This window comes from Oxyura jamaicensis, chromosome 17, assembly GCF_011077185.1.
Source record: "Oxyura jamaicensis isolate SHBP4307 breed ruddy duck chromosome 17, BPBGC_Ojam_1.0, whole genome shotgun sequence".
NCBI classification, from domain to species: domain Eukaryota; kingdom Metazoa; phylum Chordata; class Aves; order Anseriformes; family Anatidae; genus Oxyura; species Oxyura jamaicensis.
Window position 1 is genome coordinate 19,036 of NC_048909.1, and position 19,798 is coordinate 38,833.

The following is a 19,798-nucleotide window of genomic DNA, read 5'->3' on the forward strand; positions in this document are numbered from 1 at the left end:
GGGAAGGGAAGGGAAGGGAAGGGAAGGGAAGGGAAGGGAAGGGAAGGGAAGGGAAGGGAAGGGAAGGGAAGGGAAGGGAAGGGAAGGGAAGGGAAGGGAAGGGAAGGGAAGGGAAGTCTTCCCAGACTTTCTCCTGTGAAATCATACCACAAATGCAGCTGTAAGCTGGGTCATAGAATCACATAATGGCTTCGGCTGGCAGGGACCTAAAGCCCTTCCAATTCCAACACCTGCCATGGGCAGGGACCCCTCACCCTCCCACCAGCCCAGGCTGCTCAAAACCCCATCCAGCCTGGCCTTGAGCACTCCCAGGGATGGGACATCCACTGCTTCTCTGGGCAGCCTGGGCCAGTGTCTCAGCTCCCTCAGAGTTTCTGTCAATCCTTTGGCACCCATGAATCTGAGCTGCTGTGGATTTGGTGAGGAAAAATAAATATATACATAATATAGATGTATATATTCAAAACTGCCCCCTGTTCAATTCACAGAAACAGTATTTTCTGTGTTACAGATACGTGGTTTTTTTGTGTGTCACAGCTCCTATGCTGCCAGCTACCCACACACCTTCAGTGCCCCACATTCCTGAGTCCAAATTCCTGGGTCTTGAGTTTGTCATCCCACTTGGAGCAGCTCCATCACCCAGGCCCTCTAAAGACCCCTTGCAGCTGAAAGGGGGAAGAGCCCATCAACCCTGTGACATATTGACTCAAGGAGTAGCAGGATTTGTCTCCAAGAAGGTGTGCACCAGAGTTCTGCAGTGCAAAGAGCCAGCTGGGAGACTGAAGGCCCAAAGAAGCTAGTTCAGAGCATGAGGCTGATGTGCTCTCCAGATGCAGTGAGCACATCATTATTCTTTCCACTTCAACTCTCTCTGATTTGCTCACAAGCCAGGAACTGCCAAGAGCTGCTGGATAAAGGGAAGATCCTGAGTGGATGGTACACTATCTACCCCCAAGGCTGCAATGCCACCACTGTCTTCTGTGATATGGACACAGATGGTGGAGGATGGATTGTGAGTAGGATGGGGGGAGGGAAGCTTTTATAACCCTACAGTAATTTTTATTAAGGCTCTAAATGATAGCACTAAAATAGCAACAAAAAGGAAGAAAAGTATCGAAGACAGAAAAACATGTAATGAAGCCAGGTCAGAGAGGTGACAGCTGAAGTTCATGTTAAACCTGGGTAAATCCATGTGAATACAGGGGATTCTCTTGGGAGATATCTCTGGGAACAGACTGAGCACCACAAACTCTCTTCCATTCCTGCTTAAGTCAGAAAATCCCTCCTCATTTCCAAGCATAGATGAAGCAAATTTGTGAGAGATTTCCCTGTTGGTTCAGTCCTCCTAGCTACCCCCTGGAGTGGCCCAACACAATGGGAGAGTTTGCTGCAAAGGGCTGTGCCACCCGTTCTCTGCAGTCAGGCAATGGAGCTTCTTTTAGTGAAGAATGACCTAACAGGGGTGAGACTCTTATTTCCTGCAGGTTTTCCAGAGATGCTCGGATGGATCAGTGAATTTTTTGCGAGATTGGTATTCATACAAGCAAGGATTTGGCAACCAGCTAACAGAGTTCTGACTAGGGAATGACAACATCCACTTCCTCACCTCTCTGGGTAAGGTCTGCCTCCTTCCCCAGGTTGGGGCTGTTAGAGTGCACTCACTGCACAATGCTAGGCCCTTAAAGACTGAACTTTTTGCATCTCCCTTGGGCCCCAGCAGTTAATTTTAAACAGCATGTAGGCTCTTGCAGTCCATTGCACACAGCAAAATTACCTCTAAAAAGGGTAAAACTACAAGTAAGAGAAGTGAATGAGCTGTCTGCATGACTTATCCTGGAGATACGCCAACACATCTACTTACTAGTACTGTTTGTGATGACAATCATGTTCACAAACAGCCTTGGTCTCACAATTATGTGCAGGACAGATGGTTCTGCAGCAATTTGAAATATATCATAATGTCTCAAGTAGTGGTAGCTCCTCTTGAGTTATCTCAGGGCTCCTTAAACCCTTCACCCTGAATTCCATTTGCATACTCACCACCAGCCCCACAAAACTGCTGTCCACCTTCTCTTCTAGGAAATTGTGAACTCTGTATTGACCTGAGAGACTTTGAGAACAACTACTACTTTGCCAAGTACGCTTCTTTCAGAGTTTTAGGAGAGTCTGAAAAATACAAACTAGTTCTAGGAGACTTCCTTGGTGGAAATGCTGGTAAGTTAGCAGCTTACTAGGAAAGACCCATTTCCCACAGAAATTCAGAAGCATTCAGTATTTACAATACAGAGTGTTGTCATGCACCATCTACATTTTGGGTCCATTTTTTAAAACTGCCTAAGGCACCCCAGGTGCAGAGTGACCTCTGTGTGCAGGGAAGGAAGGGGACACCCATCACCCACAGAAATGTAACAAGAGCAGTAACTACAAGCCCTGCCACAAAGTTTTGCAGCAAATGCAGAGTCTGGCTCTGAGCAGTGGGACACATAGCGTTCCCACATCTTCACAGCAGCCAGGCCAAGTTCTGCTTCCAGTTTTATTGGAAGTAAATATTTACCATGAAGGTTTGGTATTTCTAGGGCTGGGGTGATATTCAATACTTTCAGCATCAGCACAACATCCTCTTAACTCCTGATGTGTTTTTTGTTTGTTTGTTTGTTTAAAAAGCAAACAAATCCTCTGCAAAATTCAATACCCTTCATGTGAGAATGAGTGAAAACAACTGTTTCCACATGCGTGTCAGCAGTCCTAGCAGAGCTCAGGATACTCCTTTTCTGTATGACCAAGGAGGATACTTAGGTAAACAAGAGAACAGCAGAATTTATAAAAACTGCCTTGCAGATTTTACAAAAAAGGATGTAAACTGTTGGAAAGTGTCCAGAGGAGGGCGACGAAGATGGTGAAAGGGCTATAAGGGAAGATGTATGAGGAGCAGCTGAGGTCACTTGGCCTGTTCAGCCTGGAAAAGAGGAGGCTGAGGGGAGACCTCATCGCTTCCTCGTGAAGGGGAGTGGAGGGGCAGGCGCTGACCTATTCTCCTTAATCACCAGTGATAGGACCTGCGGGAATGGTGTCAAGCTGAGGCAGGGGAGGTTTAGGCTAGACATCAGGAAGAGGTTCTTCAGTGAGAGGGTGGTCGCACACTGGAACAGGCTCCCCGGGGAAGTAGTCACTGCAGCAAACCTACTGGAGTTCAAGAAGCGTTTGGACTGTGCACTTAGTTACATGGTCTAAAATTCAGGGTAGGCCTGTGTGGTGCCAGGAGTTGGACTCGATGATCCTTATGGGTCCCTTCCAAATCAGGATATTCTATGACTCTGTGATCCAGCAAGGCCCACTGATATCTTGCACAGAAGTATTACGTTCCCTTTTGCACTATTGCAGTAACTGTGAACTTGTACTCCTCTGCAGGAGACTCCTTATCATACCACAAGGACATGCCATTTTCAGCAACAGACCAGGACAACGACATGAGCTCCTTTAATTGTGCCACAGCCTATAAGGGAGCATGGTGGTACAATGACTGCCACTACTCTAACCTGAATGGGATGTACTGGCTAGGCATTCATGGGAGCTATGCTGATGGTATAAACTGGAAGACCGTCAAAGAATACCACTACTCCCATAAGCAAACAGAAATGAAATTCAGGCCACTGTAACAGGGCAAGAGGATGTCTGACTGGTACCAACACATGCCACTCAACAGCCAACAGAAGCCAGAAAACATAATGTTATTTGAGGGCAAAATTGAACAAAGAATGATATTGTAAATTGTGGCTCGAACCCATGGCAGCTTTTAGAAAGCAGAAGCCCTAAAGATGGTGACTAAGCTTGAGCATCTTTTTTTCTGAAAAATCATTGCCTTGATTTTAAGACCAAGTAACGGTAAGGCTACTTACTGTGTCTCAGCAAAGCTCTCAGATGGTATTTCCTTCAGTGGCAAATACTGGTAATTTTCTCTCTAATCCATGTATGTGAAGCCTTCAGTGGTTTTGCAGCCTCTTTTTCTGTTGGACCCAAGAGTGGTCTGAAAAGCTCTGAATTCTCACCCCCTCCCTGCAGGCCATACTGGAGCTATGATGTAGGCTGAAATGGAAAGGACTGAGCTTCCAGTACAGTGCTGTTAGCACTGTCACCTCCCTGCTTCCCTTCCCATTTTCTCACACACCATGTACTCCAGGAACCACAGTGACATTGCCCACCAACATCCAGCTGTAGCCAGGCCCAGAGCCAGATTCAGCCATTCCCAAGGCATGTTTTCAGCATTTCATTCTTAAGCTGCCATGGACCCAGAGCTGAATACAAGATAGTCTGCCAGTAATGTGTGTAGTACTAAGACACTACAATCGTCCCAAGTTAAACCTCACACAAAGTGGCCAGCAGGTGCCAGTATCTTCCATTTCAGTTTCTTTCAAGTAGCATTTGAAAACAGGCTACCCATGGGCAGATGGAAACAGCTCATCTATAATTTGACTATTAGCAGAACAAGTTAAATAGAATGTCTTGTTCTTGGACTCCTACCCCTATAGATGATGAGTGAAAGGGGAACCTAGTCCCTCGCACTTGCAGGGACAAATCAGTGAGTGGAACCAGAGTAGTTATTTGTGTTATGTTCCTAAAGGTCACAGGTTTATTGTGCTACTTAGTGCACAAATGTGTAGCAAGGTAATACAACATTGGAAAGCCTTAAAACATTGAGTTCAAACCTTGTGAGTGTCTGAAAAGTGAAGAGGTCACTCACCCAGCACATGGGTGACGTGCTGAGAAATAAATCTGAGGTTTTGCACATCCCTATACATTAGGTCCTGTCCCTGGTCACTCCTCTTTTTTAGGTACAGGAAAAAGTGCATGTCTGAGCAGAGAACGCACTGAATTTCCCATAGTCACTTCTCTGTCTCCAGGGGCTCAGTTGTTTTTCTCCTGTTCCCAGTGACTTATGTGCCTTCAGCAGGAGCAGGACCAACACCCTACAGCATCCAGTTCTGTCTGACCAGATCAGCCACCAATGTTGCTGTCCAGGAGCAGCCTCTCAGAGAAGCCCATAGCACTGCCGCAGGCAACACTGAGGACCACAAGCTCCTTTGTGGAGACATGAACTGATGCTGACACCCCTTGTTTTAACCTACCTAAAAGTGCTGAATTCTCTGGTCCCCCAATATGTTCTCCTCTTATTACACAGAAACCTTCAATATTTAAATTTCAGCTCTGAAGGACACACAGGTTAGTAGGTTTAAGAGCACACAAAAAACAGTCTAGCCAAGTCCATCTGGTTAGTTTTCCTACACCTTCACTTGGATCCATAGAGGAAATACTCAGGTATTTCCTCTATGAGGACTCTGCATTTGCTGCAAAACTTTGTGACAGGGCTTGTAGTTTAGAGGAAGAAAACTTTCAGGACATGTCAGGCACAGGATGGAAGGGAGAGGAAGAGAGACAAAGGAATGGCAGACAAGGAAAGCTACCTGTGTTGCAGCCTAAATCCTAGAAAGAAAAGCCTTTGAGAAAATGTTTTGAGTGTGGCTGGGCTGGCCACTTCAAATAAGAGTATCCAGAGTGGAAGAAGGAGGAGAGATTGTTTGCTGTTATAAATTCAGAACACGGGAATCGGGGCTTCTCAGAAAGCTAGTCCCACTGAGAGCCCCTGATAAATGTAAAGGGTTCAAGGGTTGAGATAAGGACAGCAAGATCACTCTACAATTATTGTCACAGGCAAAACAGACTTAGCATAGGGAGATTAATAAAATTTATTACCTATTGTTGATGGGCTGGAGCAGTGAGAAACAAAGAAATAAACTGGGGGCACCTTCCCCCATTCACCCTATTCCACCCTCCTCCCTGCCTTGAGTAGTGCAGGGGGCGGGCATGAGTGAGGGCTGCAGTCTACCTGCCCGTGGTGCTTCGTTTCTACCACTCACTGTGTGTTCACAGTCACTCTCTTCCGTGCTCCAGTGCAGGGTTCCTCCTGCAGGAAGCCATCCTTCCTGGGCTGGTCCTATGTGGGCTTCTCCATAGGCAGCAGCTCTTCAGATCCATCCATCAGGAGTGGGCTGTTCTGTCTTGGGCCCCCCAGGAGCGGCAGATCCCCTTGGATCACCTGTTCCTGTGTGGGCTCTCCACAGGCCGCAATGTGATCTGTTCCACCGTGATACACCACGGGCTGCAGGGAGACAGCCTGCTCCACCATAGGCCTCTCCACAGGTCACAGGGGAACTTAGCTCCTGCGCCTGGAGCACCTCAGACACCTGATGACTGGTGTCTGCTCACCCAGAGGTTTCAAGGACCTTAAAATCTTAAGACCTTAAATTCAGTTTATCATGGTCAGTGTTTTCCTAGGAATGGCCTCAGAAGAGCAGGGTTTTGTGGTCCATCCAGGCTGCAGATTGTTTCTCACAAGCTGTAACCCTAAAAGATGATAGACTTCACAGGACTGTGCTTTGGAAGGAAAGGTCTCCTTCCTACCTAACACCAATGACTGGTCATGTGAGAATCAAATAAAATTGAGCTTCAGTGCCTATATATGGTTTGTGTTTGAATGCAGCAGACTTAGAGGTACAATGCTGCATCTGAAGAGTAATTAGGACTACTTATGAATCAGCATAAAAGAAGCTGCATCTGGGGAAGATAAATCATTTCACTGTGGTTTGGTCCTTTTGACTTATCATGGAAAAGATGAATCCAACACCCTTTGCACTATGCTTGTGCTGCTGCTGTTACCTTGTTCTCACCTAACTGAAGCAAAGGGGTGATTTAAGAAGCCAGCTGACCCTGCCACAAACGAAGGGCACCAAGAGGCAATGTGCTCAAAATACCACTTTCTCATAGCTAAAAATGTTCTTTAAATGACTTTTCACTAAGGTTTACAATGTCAGCTGTACTGATAGAGCATGAATATGTTCCTTGAGTTGTGTTTGGTGCCTCTTGCTTGAAAACTTGTGGCATTTCAGCAGCACACTGCAGACCCAGAATGATGTAACACAGTAGCCAGGACTGCTGTGGTAAAGCACCTCTAGTCTTTCTTTATTTCCAAATAGCATTGAAAAACAAAGATGCAATGAGGGACATGGAAATGCATGGCCCATAGGGTGCAGCATTGTCTGGTCCATGGTGCCAGCACCAGCAGAGCAAATGGCCAAGAGGCAGAGGAGGCGGTTCCTGATCAGGTCCAGCAAAGTCAAGCCTTCTGCACTGCCCAGACTCTCCACCTACCATTGGTGTTGCTTCAGTTGCCTGGACAGTAAGATACAAAATTCAACTAATTAGCTGGATTTTGTCAGATTGGTGTGGGGAGGCCAGGTCCTGCAGTCCCAGCAAGGGGATCACAGCTGGAGGGCATTGGGGCAGGTTTCCTGTGCTTGTTGTTCCCTCTAGCTGACCAGTGAAGAAAAACTCTTGGTCAACTAGATGCACCAAATTCCCAGACCACCTCTGTTCTCTGTACCCTCCAAACATTGGCTTTTGTCATCCACATAGAACCTGAAGACAGTCTCAGTTCCACCTGCCCTTGCAGCAGGAACCAAAGGTCCCTCTAGCAAAGACCTGATATCCTTTGGTCACCTGAGACTCAGCATGTGGCTGGATGTCCCATCCACGAGACACATGGCAAGCCTAGAAGAAACACATCTCTGAGTCCAGCCTTGTGACTGCTCTTAAAATGCCATGTAGACTTTGTTTCACCAGCCATACCTATACTAGAAGATAGAGTAGGCTTATTCCCTTGTCTGAGGTTGCCATGGCTCAGCCCAGCTGTCCAGACCATCAACCTTTCTCTCTTCACAACCACCTGCACAACCTGATGGTCCACTGGGAATGGTTCATGGCTCACGCTAATTGTCACATTGTGCCCAAGCAACTGGGAACAATGCTGGTGGTTTGAGCCAAACCCACATCACAGAGGTACCAACAACTTAACTGTGTGAGCAATGGCAGAACAGCACCTAGGTCCATGCCATCTTTAGTCACCAGCACTGATAAAACCACTAATTCCAATGAAAATGGCATTTTTGGCATTCTCTGGCATCACCCCATCTCTGGCCAGCTCAAAAGCATTGGTGATCTCATCGCAGCTCAGACTACATGGGCTAATGCTGTCCTCTGTGCAGAAAATAATATTCCTATGGATCTGTAATCCTTGAGTAGGTTTCTTACCTCCAACAGGTTTGGAGGTTTCTTACCTCCAAGCAGATAAATAAAACCAAAAGAACTCCTTTCATACTACAGTGTCACCAAAGTACACACAAATCCACATACCATTTCTACTGTGTCCCAGTACCCCAACTGCTGATCTGCAGGACCAGTGTCAGATGTACGGCTCAAAGAAGGACCAGCCCAGTTTGCCAAAGGGCACACATCTCAGACACCAGCACCAAGTTTGCTGGTCCTGCAGAGAGGGTGGCCAACAAGGAAGAAGCCCTGCAGGAAAGTGCCCCTGGGACAAAACACCTTCACCCCCTAAAAGGCTGTTTGAGGGATCAGTATATTGTGCATCTTCTGTTATACTATTGTGCATGGTGATGATCAGAAGAAGAACAGAGTCCACCTTGGGCAGCCAGGCAGCATGGGGATACCTGGGGAAAAGCTATGTGAAAGCAGTGCATCTAGCGCCAGACAGAGCCACAGAGGACAGCTATCTTCTATCTTTAGTGCCCTGCTTAACAATTGAGGTGTTAGGACCATATCGGATTCATAGAATCATACAACTCCTCTTTCTCAAGCTTATTCTGCTATGGAAGAGCCCACGGGAGCCTGGGAAGCCTTGGAAGGTTGTGGTTAGCTCATGTCGCTGAGGTGATCAGCTCCGGGTAGGCACATTCCTCAGCGCAGCGGGGGATCTCAGCCAACAGGCAGCTTTCCTCAGCCAGGGCAGGCATGGGAGCAGTGACAGCAGTGCCCGTGTTGTCTGAATGTCACTAAAGATGCACAAGTATATACACACTGTGCTGCCTTTGCAGCCCTTTTCATTTAGGGGTCTAAAGCCCCCAAACTGGTGCAAGTCAAAAAGTGGCCACTCTGCCTTCCTCCAGGTTGAAAAACTTCTATTTTCAGTCTTCTATTTCTCAAGGCTTTGGTCCTTGCTGCTGGCAGTATCAAGCTGGGAGGAAGATTTTTGCTGAGCAGTTTTACTATTGAGCAGGAGGTTTCTTCTGCACAGATGTCAACAGCATGATGGCAGCTCTGGGGAATGAGAAGTTGTCTGGACATGTGGCTGAGACAATGATTCTGGTGCCATTCAGTGCATTTCATGTCAGGTCCTGATCATAAGGAAATCCCTGGGGAAAATGTACCACTCCTCCACAACATCTCTGTCCTGGCACACTAGTGACACTCCCTTGTACAAGCACCACAACACATAGATGTTGGGCCATATGTGACACCAAATTCTACTTCAAGAGCTTGAGATGAGACCCACATGTAGGTCTATACTACTCTGTGAGAGCACATCATTCCTCCCACAACACTGAAAGCTCCATTGGGTCATACACTACACAATTACTTTTTCATGGACAAATGAAGGATCCTTGCTCCAAGAGCTTACAGTCTACAAGAAGAGAGCCACTGCTCCACCAATATACAGGCAATATGCCTATTTACACTCACAAAAATTTTGGTCCTAGTAGAACCTCTTTCACGATGATGGTGCAGCCATCAGCTGATCTTGAAACATTAACTTGTCTTCTCAGCTCTTTCTCTTAATTTGCAGTGCCAGACCATTTCTTGCCATTATTCTTTCCAGCTCTGGTTTGGATCTGCAGACCTAGCAACACTCCTCCAGCCCACAGAAGAAAACACAGAAGAAAGCATCAAAAGAAAATCCTTTCATGGCTGCATGAGCCCTGGGGCCCACAAGGGTGTCTAACCACTGGAGAGGCAATGGGATGCTCGACCAGGCAGAGGAATAGGTGAGATACTGCATAATGCCAGACCCAACTCTCCCCTGCTTTGGCCTCACAAGCTGTTGGCACTATGCTTGTCGCCATGTATTTGCAGCAGGATGAGAGGTGGGGAGGCAGACTCCTGAACCCAGACTCCCATATCTGAACCCAGACTGAGGACAGTGGGGAGAAATCCAGACTGCTACAATACTGGGACAACTCTGACGTGGCACATGCCTGACAAAGCTTTTATAATAGGAGATATTAATTGGTTAATTCATATCTTGAGAAGGCACACCATTGCCTCGGCCTAGTACAGGTCAGCACCATGTGGATAGTCCCAGCACTCCAAAACTTTGCCTGATACTGATGCGTCCTTTGTACAATGTCAAGGAGCCTAGTCAGAAATTTAGAATGTCCCTGTCCTTGCAAGGCTCCCAGATGGGTGTTGTAAGGCTTTGAAACAGAAGGCAACCCTGAGGCTCACTGAGTGTGCCAAAGCCCCACTCCTTCACACCGCAAGGACCACAGCCTCCATAGAGGAGATTCCCCAAGGCCAGAGGGGATATGGAAGGGGAAGACCCTGAGTCCAGGGGGCACATGGAAGCAGGAGAGAACTACATTTCTGTTGGGTATTTGGAAAGCATCTGCAAGGGAGTTCAGGTCCCTGACCTGCTCCTCCAGGATCAAGTACTTTTAACAAGTAAATGAACAAAGGCTGCTTGAGTCTGAATTACATCTGTTAAAAACCTACCTAAGAAATATATACCTGTGATAAATCCCTTCTCCATTTTTAACTACTTTTTCCAATCCAGAATTTAGAGACTGAGACTATGATTAAATAAATACCAGCGCATCACTTGGCTGTTCCCTTTCCCACCTTCCTTCTTCACTTCTGACCCTCCAGATAGTTGATTTACAAGTTTGTGCAATACTCCACCAGGCCTTGCAGGAGCCCCACAGCTCAGCCCAAAAGCTGATTTTCCCTCCTAGGCTCCAGGCTCTCTGCAACTTCTTCCAATTCATCCAGGATTTCGGAGAAAGAAGGCCTCTTAAACGCTTCCACCTGGAACGAGAAGGGAGAGGCTGAAGATGACACCCTGGACAGGAAGTGGGTGCTGTGCAGCAGCTCTCCTGGGTCCCCCATGGCTGAGCAAAGACATTCATCCATCATCAGCGCTGGCCGGGCCCATGCACCTGCCAGCAGAGCTTTCTGGCATTACTGCACAGTGATCCAAGCACAGACTGTTGCAAATGAGCAGCCACAAGACAGATCCCAAGGCACAGTACAGAACAAGCAAAGACAGCAAGATGCTGAAGCATGGTGTGTCAGGCCAGGTTTCAACAGGGTGCGGGAACTGTTCATCCCAAAGCCAACCTGAACAGTGAAGGTCCAGGGGTTGTGCCGAGAGGGGAAAGACTGGAGGTAGGTATCAGGAGGGAGATGTCTCATTCCCTGGGCTTTTTCATGATAGTAGGAATCTGTCTTGTCTCCCTGACACAGGTCATTGTCAGTGGGCTGTGATCTCCAGTCCTCCCAGTGCCATTGGGGTGTCCTCAGAGTTGGGGTTTGTCCCTTTTCCTTTTGAAGGGCAGAGAGGTCCAGGTCCCTCTCCTTCTCTTACAGGAGAGAGTATACCTCACACCCTGCTTAGAGAACCCACAGTTTCTTCCACAAATGCAAGGGCTGCCAAGGAACACAGCCTAGGGCACTTGGGCATCTCCAGCCCGGGCCCCCACTGTGCCATCCTGAGGCTGCCCTTGTGCCTGGCCATGGGGAAGCCAACCTGGGGAGCTGAACCAGAACCTGCCCAAACCTGCACACTGCACAAAAACAAAGAACATCCCCAAGATCCATTTCCAGCACAAGCACATTATTAATCAGTTTGCATTAGGAAACTGTCTGTCAGAGATACAATACCTGAACACATACCAAATCAAGTTGTTCATGTGAATTACTCCTCTGATCCAGGGTGAGTTATTCACATGTCCTTGGGACTTGTGCTAGAATTATTTCCATTTGCTGCCTTGAGCAACAAATTGAGTTGCATTATGATCACCTAGTTTCTCCCGATTATTGCCTTTTTTTTTCCCTTCCTTTCAAAGATAAACTTGAATCCTCTCTTTCTACTTTGCATCCTGAGGCAGCACAGGAAGGTCCCCCAGCTTTCACCTTTACCTTTTATGCCAAAGCAACAAAGGTTGGAGAAATATGCTATGATGATACCTGCAATACTGGTAATGGTGGGGCAGTGCCTTCCAGAGAGAATCAGCTAGGTGCCTCTGCCTGCAGTCTGGCTAAGTGGGGATCAGACATCATCACCAACATGCTTCCCACTTTGGGGTCAATATACAATGAAACAGACAGGACCTTGTGATATTTTGGGCTGTAATACACAAACTAATCACTTCTCCAAAGTGTTTCTTAGGGCAAAACTATGCAATGGATGAAAGCATACTACTGCTCCAGGAAGATTTCTTCACTTCAGAGCTTAAGTGGCAGAGCCCTGTGTGCTGGCACTGAGAGCATACTCTCACAGAGGTGTGATACAAACCCAAGAAAAACGAAAGAAAAAAAAAAATCTAGCAATAATCTCACCCAACAGCAGCTAGCAGCAAGGTCCAACACCCGCCTGGGGTATTCACTGATCATCCCTTGGAAAGCAGCAACATCCAAGCCATAATCCTGTTGAGGAAGGGGTAGAGCATGGGTCAACAACCAGCCAGGAAGACGTTGAGTTGGCCATGACTCAACGTCAGTTACGCAGCCTCCCCAGGAAAATGGGAAAAATACGTCTCAAGCCCCTCTTTTACTCAAGATGTGCCCTATATATCCCTTGCTTATTGAGATGAGCCTTGTTTAGGTTTTATAATTTTAGCTGCAAATGCTATCCTTCCACCTCAAAACCACCAGGATAAAAGGGTTTTACAGTAAGAAGCAAGGAAAAAGTAATGAACACTTGAGCTATAAAGTTCTTTGAAGGCTCTTCACCCTTCTCAAGTTGTTAAAGCAAAAATGTTCACGGATTAAAGCTGATTAATTAAAGATTAAAATCTTCATGGTTTCCATCACAGCTATTTTAACTACGGCTATGCAAAGGTACCAGCTCTGCCAAGAAGGCACAGATGGTAAAAGACACGTTGAACTGGGAGAACGTTGCAACGTCTTTCTGCTTGCTCTGTGCTCTCCCTGAAGTGCAATGTGTCCTCCCGGGAAAGCTCAGAGTAAGGCAACAAGAACCACAAAGGTAGAAAACAGCATGTAGAGTAACCAGCACTGGCTGAGGTGCTGAGCAGTGGTTGCCAAGAACAGAAACTGTAGATTATTTGGTCTTCCAATAGCAACTGACTGAGGGGATCCAGCCAGCCGTTTCCATAGCTACATCTTAGTCCTTTCAGACATCAGAGTCCCTGATACATAATTCTCTTCCATCTTGCAAATGGAGATGCAGTTTTAGTTACCGTTCAGTCTTACAGAAACATGGAATAACCTCTGGTCATTACAGGTTCTTTGCTTTTTTCCTGAAGACTGCTTCAAAAGCAGTAATTTGCTATTTTTTACCCTCGTTCTGGAAAAACCTTCCCTTCTCACTTTGAGGAAAGGAATTGTTGCAAATACTGAAAAAAGGCCATGTTTCTAGAGAAGCCCACTGTTTTTGCATGAACTGTATATTAACCCTAATGTATCTGAAAATACAAATTCATTATGATGTTGTGTTTGACCTGCCACTTCAATACAGAAGCTGAAATGTCAAAGCTAAATGAATTATTTGATTTAAGATTTTGATTTAAGATTTTTTTAAGATTATTTGATTTAAGATTTTTAAGATTTGATTTGATTTAAGATCTCTAAACAAAACTGTTATATCTCATATTGTTGATGTAACAAAAGTTTTCAAACTACAGATGATTCCACTTGCACACTGAACATTTTTCACCAGATTTTCTCATAAAAAAAAAACCTCTGAAGAGAAATTTGAGCGTGCATATATGCATGTGTGTCAGTTCTGTACGGTCCAGAGAGAAACCACAATCTGGTATCATGGAGAAAACACTGTTAAATTTGGCTGCAAAAATCATTACCTGAGTCCTGGGAAGCACTTCAGGATCAGCTGGTATCCTGCCCAGGATTTCGCAAAGGACAATGCCAAAGGAAAACACATCTACCTGCAAGATGAGGAGATGTAGGACCAGGCATACGAAGAAGAAGCAAAGCATGCAAATTACAGGCTACCCAGTGAAATAGTCACTGCACCAAGCCTGTCTGAATTTAAGAAGCGATTGGACTGTGCACTTAGTCACATGGTCTAAACTTTTGGGCAGACCTGTGCAGTGCCAGGAGTTGGACTTGATAATCCTTATGGGTCCCTTCCAACTCAGAATATTCTATGATTCTATAAATGGGAAGTACCGATGACTGGGTTCTTCCATTAGTTACCCAAGAGCCCATCAAAGGTGTGTTGAAGATGGAGGCAGCAAATCAGTTGTTCTCAGGTGAACTTATGCTTCTGAACCCACCCAGAAACACCATAGCCTCATTTGGGGCTGAGCCTCATCTTTGGGAAATATGGGCCCATGCCACGCTTCAATGTGGTTGGTGCTTCTACCGTAGCTCTGGCACCCCCCATAGATCCCACAACAGCTTCACCAGGCTGTAACTCCTCCAGCATATTCTTCAGAGAGGCTTCAGTGTGTTCGTCAACAGCAGTAATCCATTTCCCTAAGAATTTAACTTAACAAGGCCACACATTCAACATCTAAGTTGTTATGCAGAACATTGTTGAACAAAGGTCCAGACAGCAGAGCAATGTTTCCTAGGGAGGGAGGGAGGCTTTTCTGCTGTTGGAACATGTCACCAGCAGACATTCCTGAGCATTCTTGGTCAGGACCTCTGATGATGAACAAGGAGCTGGTAAGCACTGCCATACCTTCCGGTCATAGGGCTCTCCCCGCAGCATCTCAGGAGCCATCCAGAAAGCAGAGCCCACCAGAGAAAGCTTCCTCTCCACGTCCTTCACAGGCAGCTCCACCACCTCTCTGGCCAGCCCAAAGTCAGTCACCAGTGCCTCACGGCCCCGTGGCGTCACTCGAATGAGGCAGTTCTGAAAGAAGGCCATGGGGGTAAAACATGAGATGCCCAACAAGGAAAAGCCTGGACACTTCACTGTGCAGCACCTCGCTGGCCCTCAGCCCCTGCCATTACTGTCTCTCCTCTCGCCAGAGGCCTGCATCCTGGCAGCACACATTGACCACATCTGAAGCCAGAAAAAGTCCTTTGAAGGAACAGTTCCCTAGCCTGTGTCCATGGGAGGCTTTTGGTTCACCATCCATCCCATGTCTAGAACTGTCAAGAGCCCTCACCATGCAGCCCTGCTTGCTCATCACCACTGCGCCTCAGGCTGCCTCCTGATATAGCCTTCCAGGACTCAGTGCTGGCACTCCATCCTAACTAACCTGAACTGAGATCTGCAAAGTTACCTGATATGAGCACAATGATCCACATCCTTTCATCTGAAAGAGACCTAGAAATGTGCACATCAGCCTTGTTTCACTGTTCAGTCAAAGGCTGAATCACAGTCACAGCCCTTTTTCTGAAGGAATTTCTACAAAATTATCTTACAGATTCTCAAAAACCCTGGTGGCTTCAACCTGTTCAGTTCCCCAGGATTTCCTCTTGGCATCTGCTCCCAAAGAGCTAGCAGAAACTATGTACATCATCTCCAGATGGTTCTCACAGACAACTAGAAATCAAGCAAAGATATATACACTTCTCTCCTGTATCTTCAGCCATCATCACAGCAGATTTCCCAGGTTTCTCCTGGAAAGTATGAACTTTTTTCAGGGCCGAACCCCCATAGTGAGACCAAAAGGACAGGCAGGAACCTTCAGAACTCACTAACTTTCCACAGGCATATCCCAAGCTCATCAGTTATCACCAAACAGGAAATTGCATCTCAACTGACTTCAGAGCACACATGCCAAGAAATCCATCATCAGAATGAAACAGACTCTTGCCTTGTCCTCCCATGTACTTTGTGATTTTCTGGTTAGGAACTGAGCCAACCAAACAGCCTGAGATTACAAAGGCAAGTTTGGTTCCTGTACTGATGTCTTTCAAGACTGTAATGTTTGAATGGCTTCCACACTGCCAACCTTCATCAGTATTTCATTTTTTCCTTAAAAAGCTGGGTCTTCTGCTTGACAAGCGATGAATGTAATCTAATTACAGGTTTTATCAATAAAACTTCCTCGCCTGCAAAGGGATTAGCATGGAGCAGAGGACCAAGAAGAAACCTGAGGTCTTCAGGTTACAGCCCTAAGTGCCTCTGCAGGGTCCCCTAACATAGTTGCCCTTCAGGGGTGTCATCCCCTTTCCAGCTGTGTACCTTGGAGTTGAGATCTCGATGGTAGATGTTCTTGCAGTGCAGGTAGATCATGCCTCTGGTAATGTCAGAAGCTAAGTCCACTTTCTCCTTCCATGTCAAAGTGATGTCTTTGCTGGCCAGGAGCTCCTCCAGGCAGCCCCCATTCACGTACTGTGAACAGAGACAAAAAGCAGGCACCTATGCAACTGGCTGTCCAGATGCTGAGCTCTCCCTCACCAACCCAGAAGCTCCCTACCTTGGGACAGAGGTAATAAATGCCACCACACACAAGGGTCCCTGTGCATGGTGTAGTGCTAATACCCCTCCTGACACAGCAAGACACTGATGGTCTCTGGGTACTGCCCTGCTGCAGGGACTTCTGTATAAGCCAGCATGGCAACACAACAGCAAAGTCAACCCTTGGCAAACAACTTTTCACACCTGCACTGGGGACCTGTGCTGTGCCTTCAGGACTTGTTGGCAATGGTGGGGGCCCCTTCCTGGGTGCCCACCTCAAACCAGGCAGTGCCATGCAACACTTTTCCTCTGCACATCGCTGCCAAATGCCATTACACTACCTCCAAGTACTGCTGCATCCAGCCACCTGCTGCCCCCTGCCCTGCCAGGATCACCTAGCAGTGGTCTCCTCTGTCCAGTGAAAAAAATGCTCACACCAACCCCTGTACTGCTCCTCCCATTGCACCCAAGAGCACAGGGCCAAGGGGACCCTTCCACAGTCTTCACTCACAGGCAGCAACCAAAAGGCAAAAAGCCTTGCAGGGGCTCAGTCAATGCCTCAAGCTGCTGATGGTGCAGGAACAAGACAAGGCCTCTCCAGTACCAGCCAAGGCTTTTCTATTAAGCCACACCACCATGTCAAAGCCACACTAAAGGTCCTGCCAGTCTGCATCTGCTGTACTCCTGTTCTCCAACCAGCTCCTCTGCTCTTCGGGGTGGTACTAGACCAGTCTGAAACACTCTCTGGCTATCCTTGAATCTCATGGTCCTATAGTGACTGTACTCCACTTCAGCCATGAGCAACTGGGGGGCATAAAGAACCAGAAGCTTCTCTAAGGTAATTTTACTAGTACAGAGGCTCAAGTGTCAGAGAGGTACAGATAGGCATTACACGATATCTGCCATCCTCCCTACCAAAGAACTGCACAGTCCTTGCCTGCCTATAGCACACTTACAAGCAAGAAACTTTTACCTCCAGAATGGGGTACAGCTTGTCATCCTTCACACATATCCCAAGATACCTAAGCAGGATGCACCAAAAAAAAAAAAAAAAAAAAAAAAAAAAAAAAAAAAAAAAAAAAAAAAAGCCATCAAGGTTCTGTTTATTCCCTTTCCACAGAACTGCTTTATAGACACTGACCAACTCCAGCCCCTGCCAGTGACTCCAGTCATGGCCAGAGGATGCGCCCACCTGACAATGTTGGGGTGGGACAGCTTCTGCAGCAGGCTGATCTCACGTACAATCACCTCTTGGTCCACGTCGTTCTTGTAGATCTTCACCACCATCACTTTACAAGCAGCAGCCTGGGTCACCTGGATCCAAGGTTGGAGCAGGACATCTGTTAGCTTACAGATGTCTTCTAGCCCCTCTGGACAACAGTATCCATCCCACCCAAAATCCTGAATCTCATTTCTCTGCTACCCAGAGCTTTGCACAATGATTTGCACAAGGGCTAGGTGCTGTCCCTCCCACACAAGCTCCACACCAGTGATGTCTGACTTGGAGGCTGGGGACCCTCCTGTCACAACACAGCACAAAGCTGTTTCTTAGCTAAAATTAGCTAACTTTGGCTGGAGCAATTCCTCAGCCCACACTGAGTTACAGAAGGGCCAACCTTCTCCTCTCCAATGCCTTACATTCAATGGCCCGTCCCAACCATAGCCTGCCCACCTCCATCCCTCCTTCCTGCCTGAGTGTGGTCACTGCACAAGGTTGCTTGTGTCCTCATCCCCACTGCTTTCTGAGCCCCTGCCAATGCCTGTCTCCCCATCTAGCCAGTCTCTGCTAGACAGACACAATGAAGAAAGTGCAGAGCCAGCTCATCTCTGCCCAGTGCCCCTGGACAGAGACCCTGAGTCGTCTTCTTCCCATTCACATGTTAACCTGAACCTCTGCTGTGGATTACCAGACATACTTCATGCCTAGGGCTTCCCTCTAGCAGGGATATGGGAAAGTAAAGAACAGAAAACAAAGTGTTGTTCACAGAATCACAGAATTGTAGGGGTTGGAAGGGACCTCGAAAGATCATCGGGTCCAACCCCCCTGCCAAAGCAGGTTCCTCAGAGCAGGCTGTCCAGGTAGGCCTCCAGATGGGCCTTGTGTATCTCCAGAGAAGTTCCTCAAACTTATAATACGTAACAGACTGAGCAGGCATTTTCCCCCATGAAAGTAGCATGGTTGGACAGTACTGCATGCAGGGGTTTCATGCAGGCTGCAAGACATACAGGGGTCCCCCAACTTTCAGCACGGACAGGACCATCCAAGGTCCCTGCACTGCAACTCATGAAATCTAGGTCGAGGATCTAAATAGCAGATTCCAGATTACGTCACAAGGCATTGTGATACTTTAATATTTCAATTGTTAATCAAAGTCAGCTTTATGGAGACTCATATATCAGCTTATGGCCCACACTGATGTCCTGACATTTGCTCCAGAGTGAATAGAGAATTTGGTGATGTTTAACTTTCTCTCATCTTGAGGTTTAGTTTTTTTTGTTTACTTTCACCTCAAAATCATTCAGACAGCATAAGATGGCTTCAAAGCAGCAGTCTGAGACCCAAAGCATCACCCATTGCTCTCTGTGATGACTACTTTAAGGTTACCAGAACATGTGAGGAGAACAAAGAGCTGCATGTAAGACCTAGCTAAGCTGAAAGGAGAGAAAGGTTGTTTATAATCAGGATCACAAAACAAATTGTCTTGGAAGAAACATGAACTGCTGCTTCCATTCTGAAGGAACACAACATGATAGCCTGTGCAATAAGCACAGCTGGAATAAGCCTGCCCATGTATTCCAGCAGGTCATAAGGAAAGGGCTTTGACAGCATCACCTGATGAGACATCATAACCATTGTTAGCCGTTACTCAGTGGGGCCAAACTGGAGGGCCTCCAGTTACTGAGGATCAGACTTCAGGCAACACCCACCTCATGCACAAAGGCTGAACTGCTAGGTCATAATGGAGAGTCCCCTGAGCTGGTGTCTTCTCCCCATAATTCATTTTTAACTTCTTGCCTCCTTCCTCTCTAGCAACAGCTGATTGCTGGCACAATAATTAGGGTAATTAGTCAATTTTATAGTGCAACATTACAGTCCAACAACAGACAGCTCCTTGCTTTATTAGTCCATAACCCAGCACAAGTCTTCTGTCAGCTTTACTGATAGCTTAGAAAAAAATACCGAAGTGGAAATTTAGGAGATAACACTGGCTCTGCTCTGACAAATCAGACTTGTTCCGTATCACAATCCTGACTCTGAACTTGGAAACAAGCTTCTATGATAGAAAAGATTATTAAAAATTTCTTTGTATTGGACAGATCCCACTGAGC

The 19,798-nt window shown here is 46.8% G+C and overlaps 2 protein-coding genes across 7 annotated transcripts in view; one reads left to right on the forward strand and one right to left on the reverse strand.

Annotated features, from left to right (window-relative positions):
- The window catches only part of FCN2 (ficolin 2), a 7,249-nt gene extending 3,389 nt beyond the window's left edge, over positions 1-3,860 (forward strand). The window contains 4 exon segments of the mRNA XM_035342025.1: positions 888-1,012; positions 1,485-1,614; positions 2,080-2,214; positions 3,409-3,860. Of these exon segments, the coding sequence (XP_035197916.1) occupies positions 888-1,012; positions 1,485-1,614; positions 2,080-2,214; positions 3,409-3,656 (638 nt within the window). The 3' untranslated portion in view covers positions 3,657-3,860.
- Positions 3,861-6,985: 3,125 nt separating this feature from the next.
- Positions 6,986-19,798, reverse strand: part of LOC118175627 (dual specificity testis-specific protein kinase 2-like) — a 31,593-nt gene continuing 18,780 nt past the window's right edge. For 5 of the 6 annotated variants that reach the window (XM_035342021.1, XM_035342020.1, XM_035342023.1 and 2 more), the window contains exons 3-9: positions 17,661-17,782; positions 17,442-17,490; positions 16,253-16,402; positions 14,795-14,968; positions 13,950-14,033; positions 12,466-12,552; positions 6,986-10,932 (exon numbers count right to left, since the gene is read on the reverse strand). In XM_035342021.1, the coding sequence (XP_035197912.1) occupies positions 10,831-10,932; positions 12,466-12,552; positions 13,950-14,033; positions 14,795-14,968; positions 16,253-16,402; positions 17,442-17,490; positions 17,661-17,782 (768 nt within the window). In that variant the 3' untranslated portion in view covers positions 6,986-10,830. The remainder of the gene's footprint in view (positions 10,933-12,465; positions 12,553-13,949; positions 14,034-14,794; positions 14,969-16,252; positions 16,403-17,441; positions 17,491-17,660; positions 17,783-19,798) is intronic. The other variant, XR_004755043.1, reaches the window with a different exon arrangement.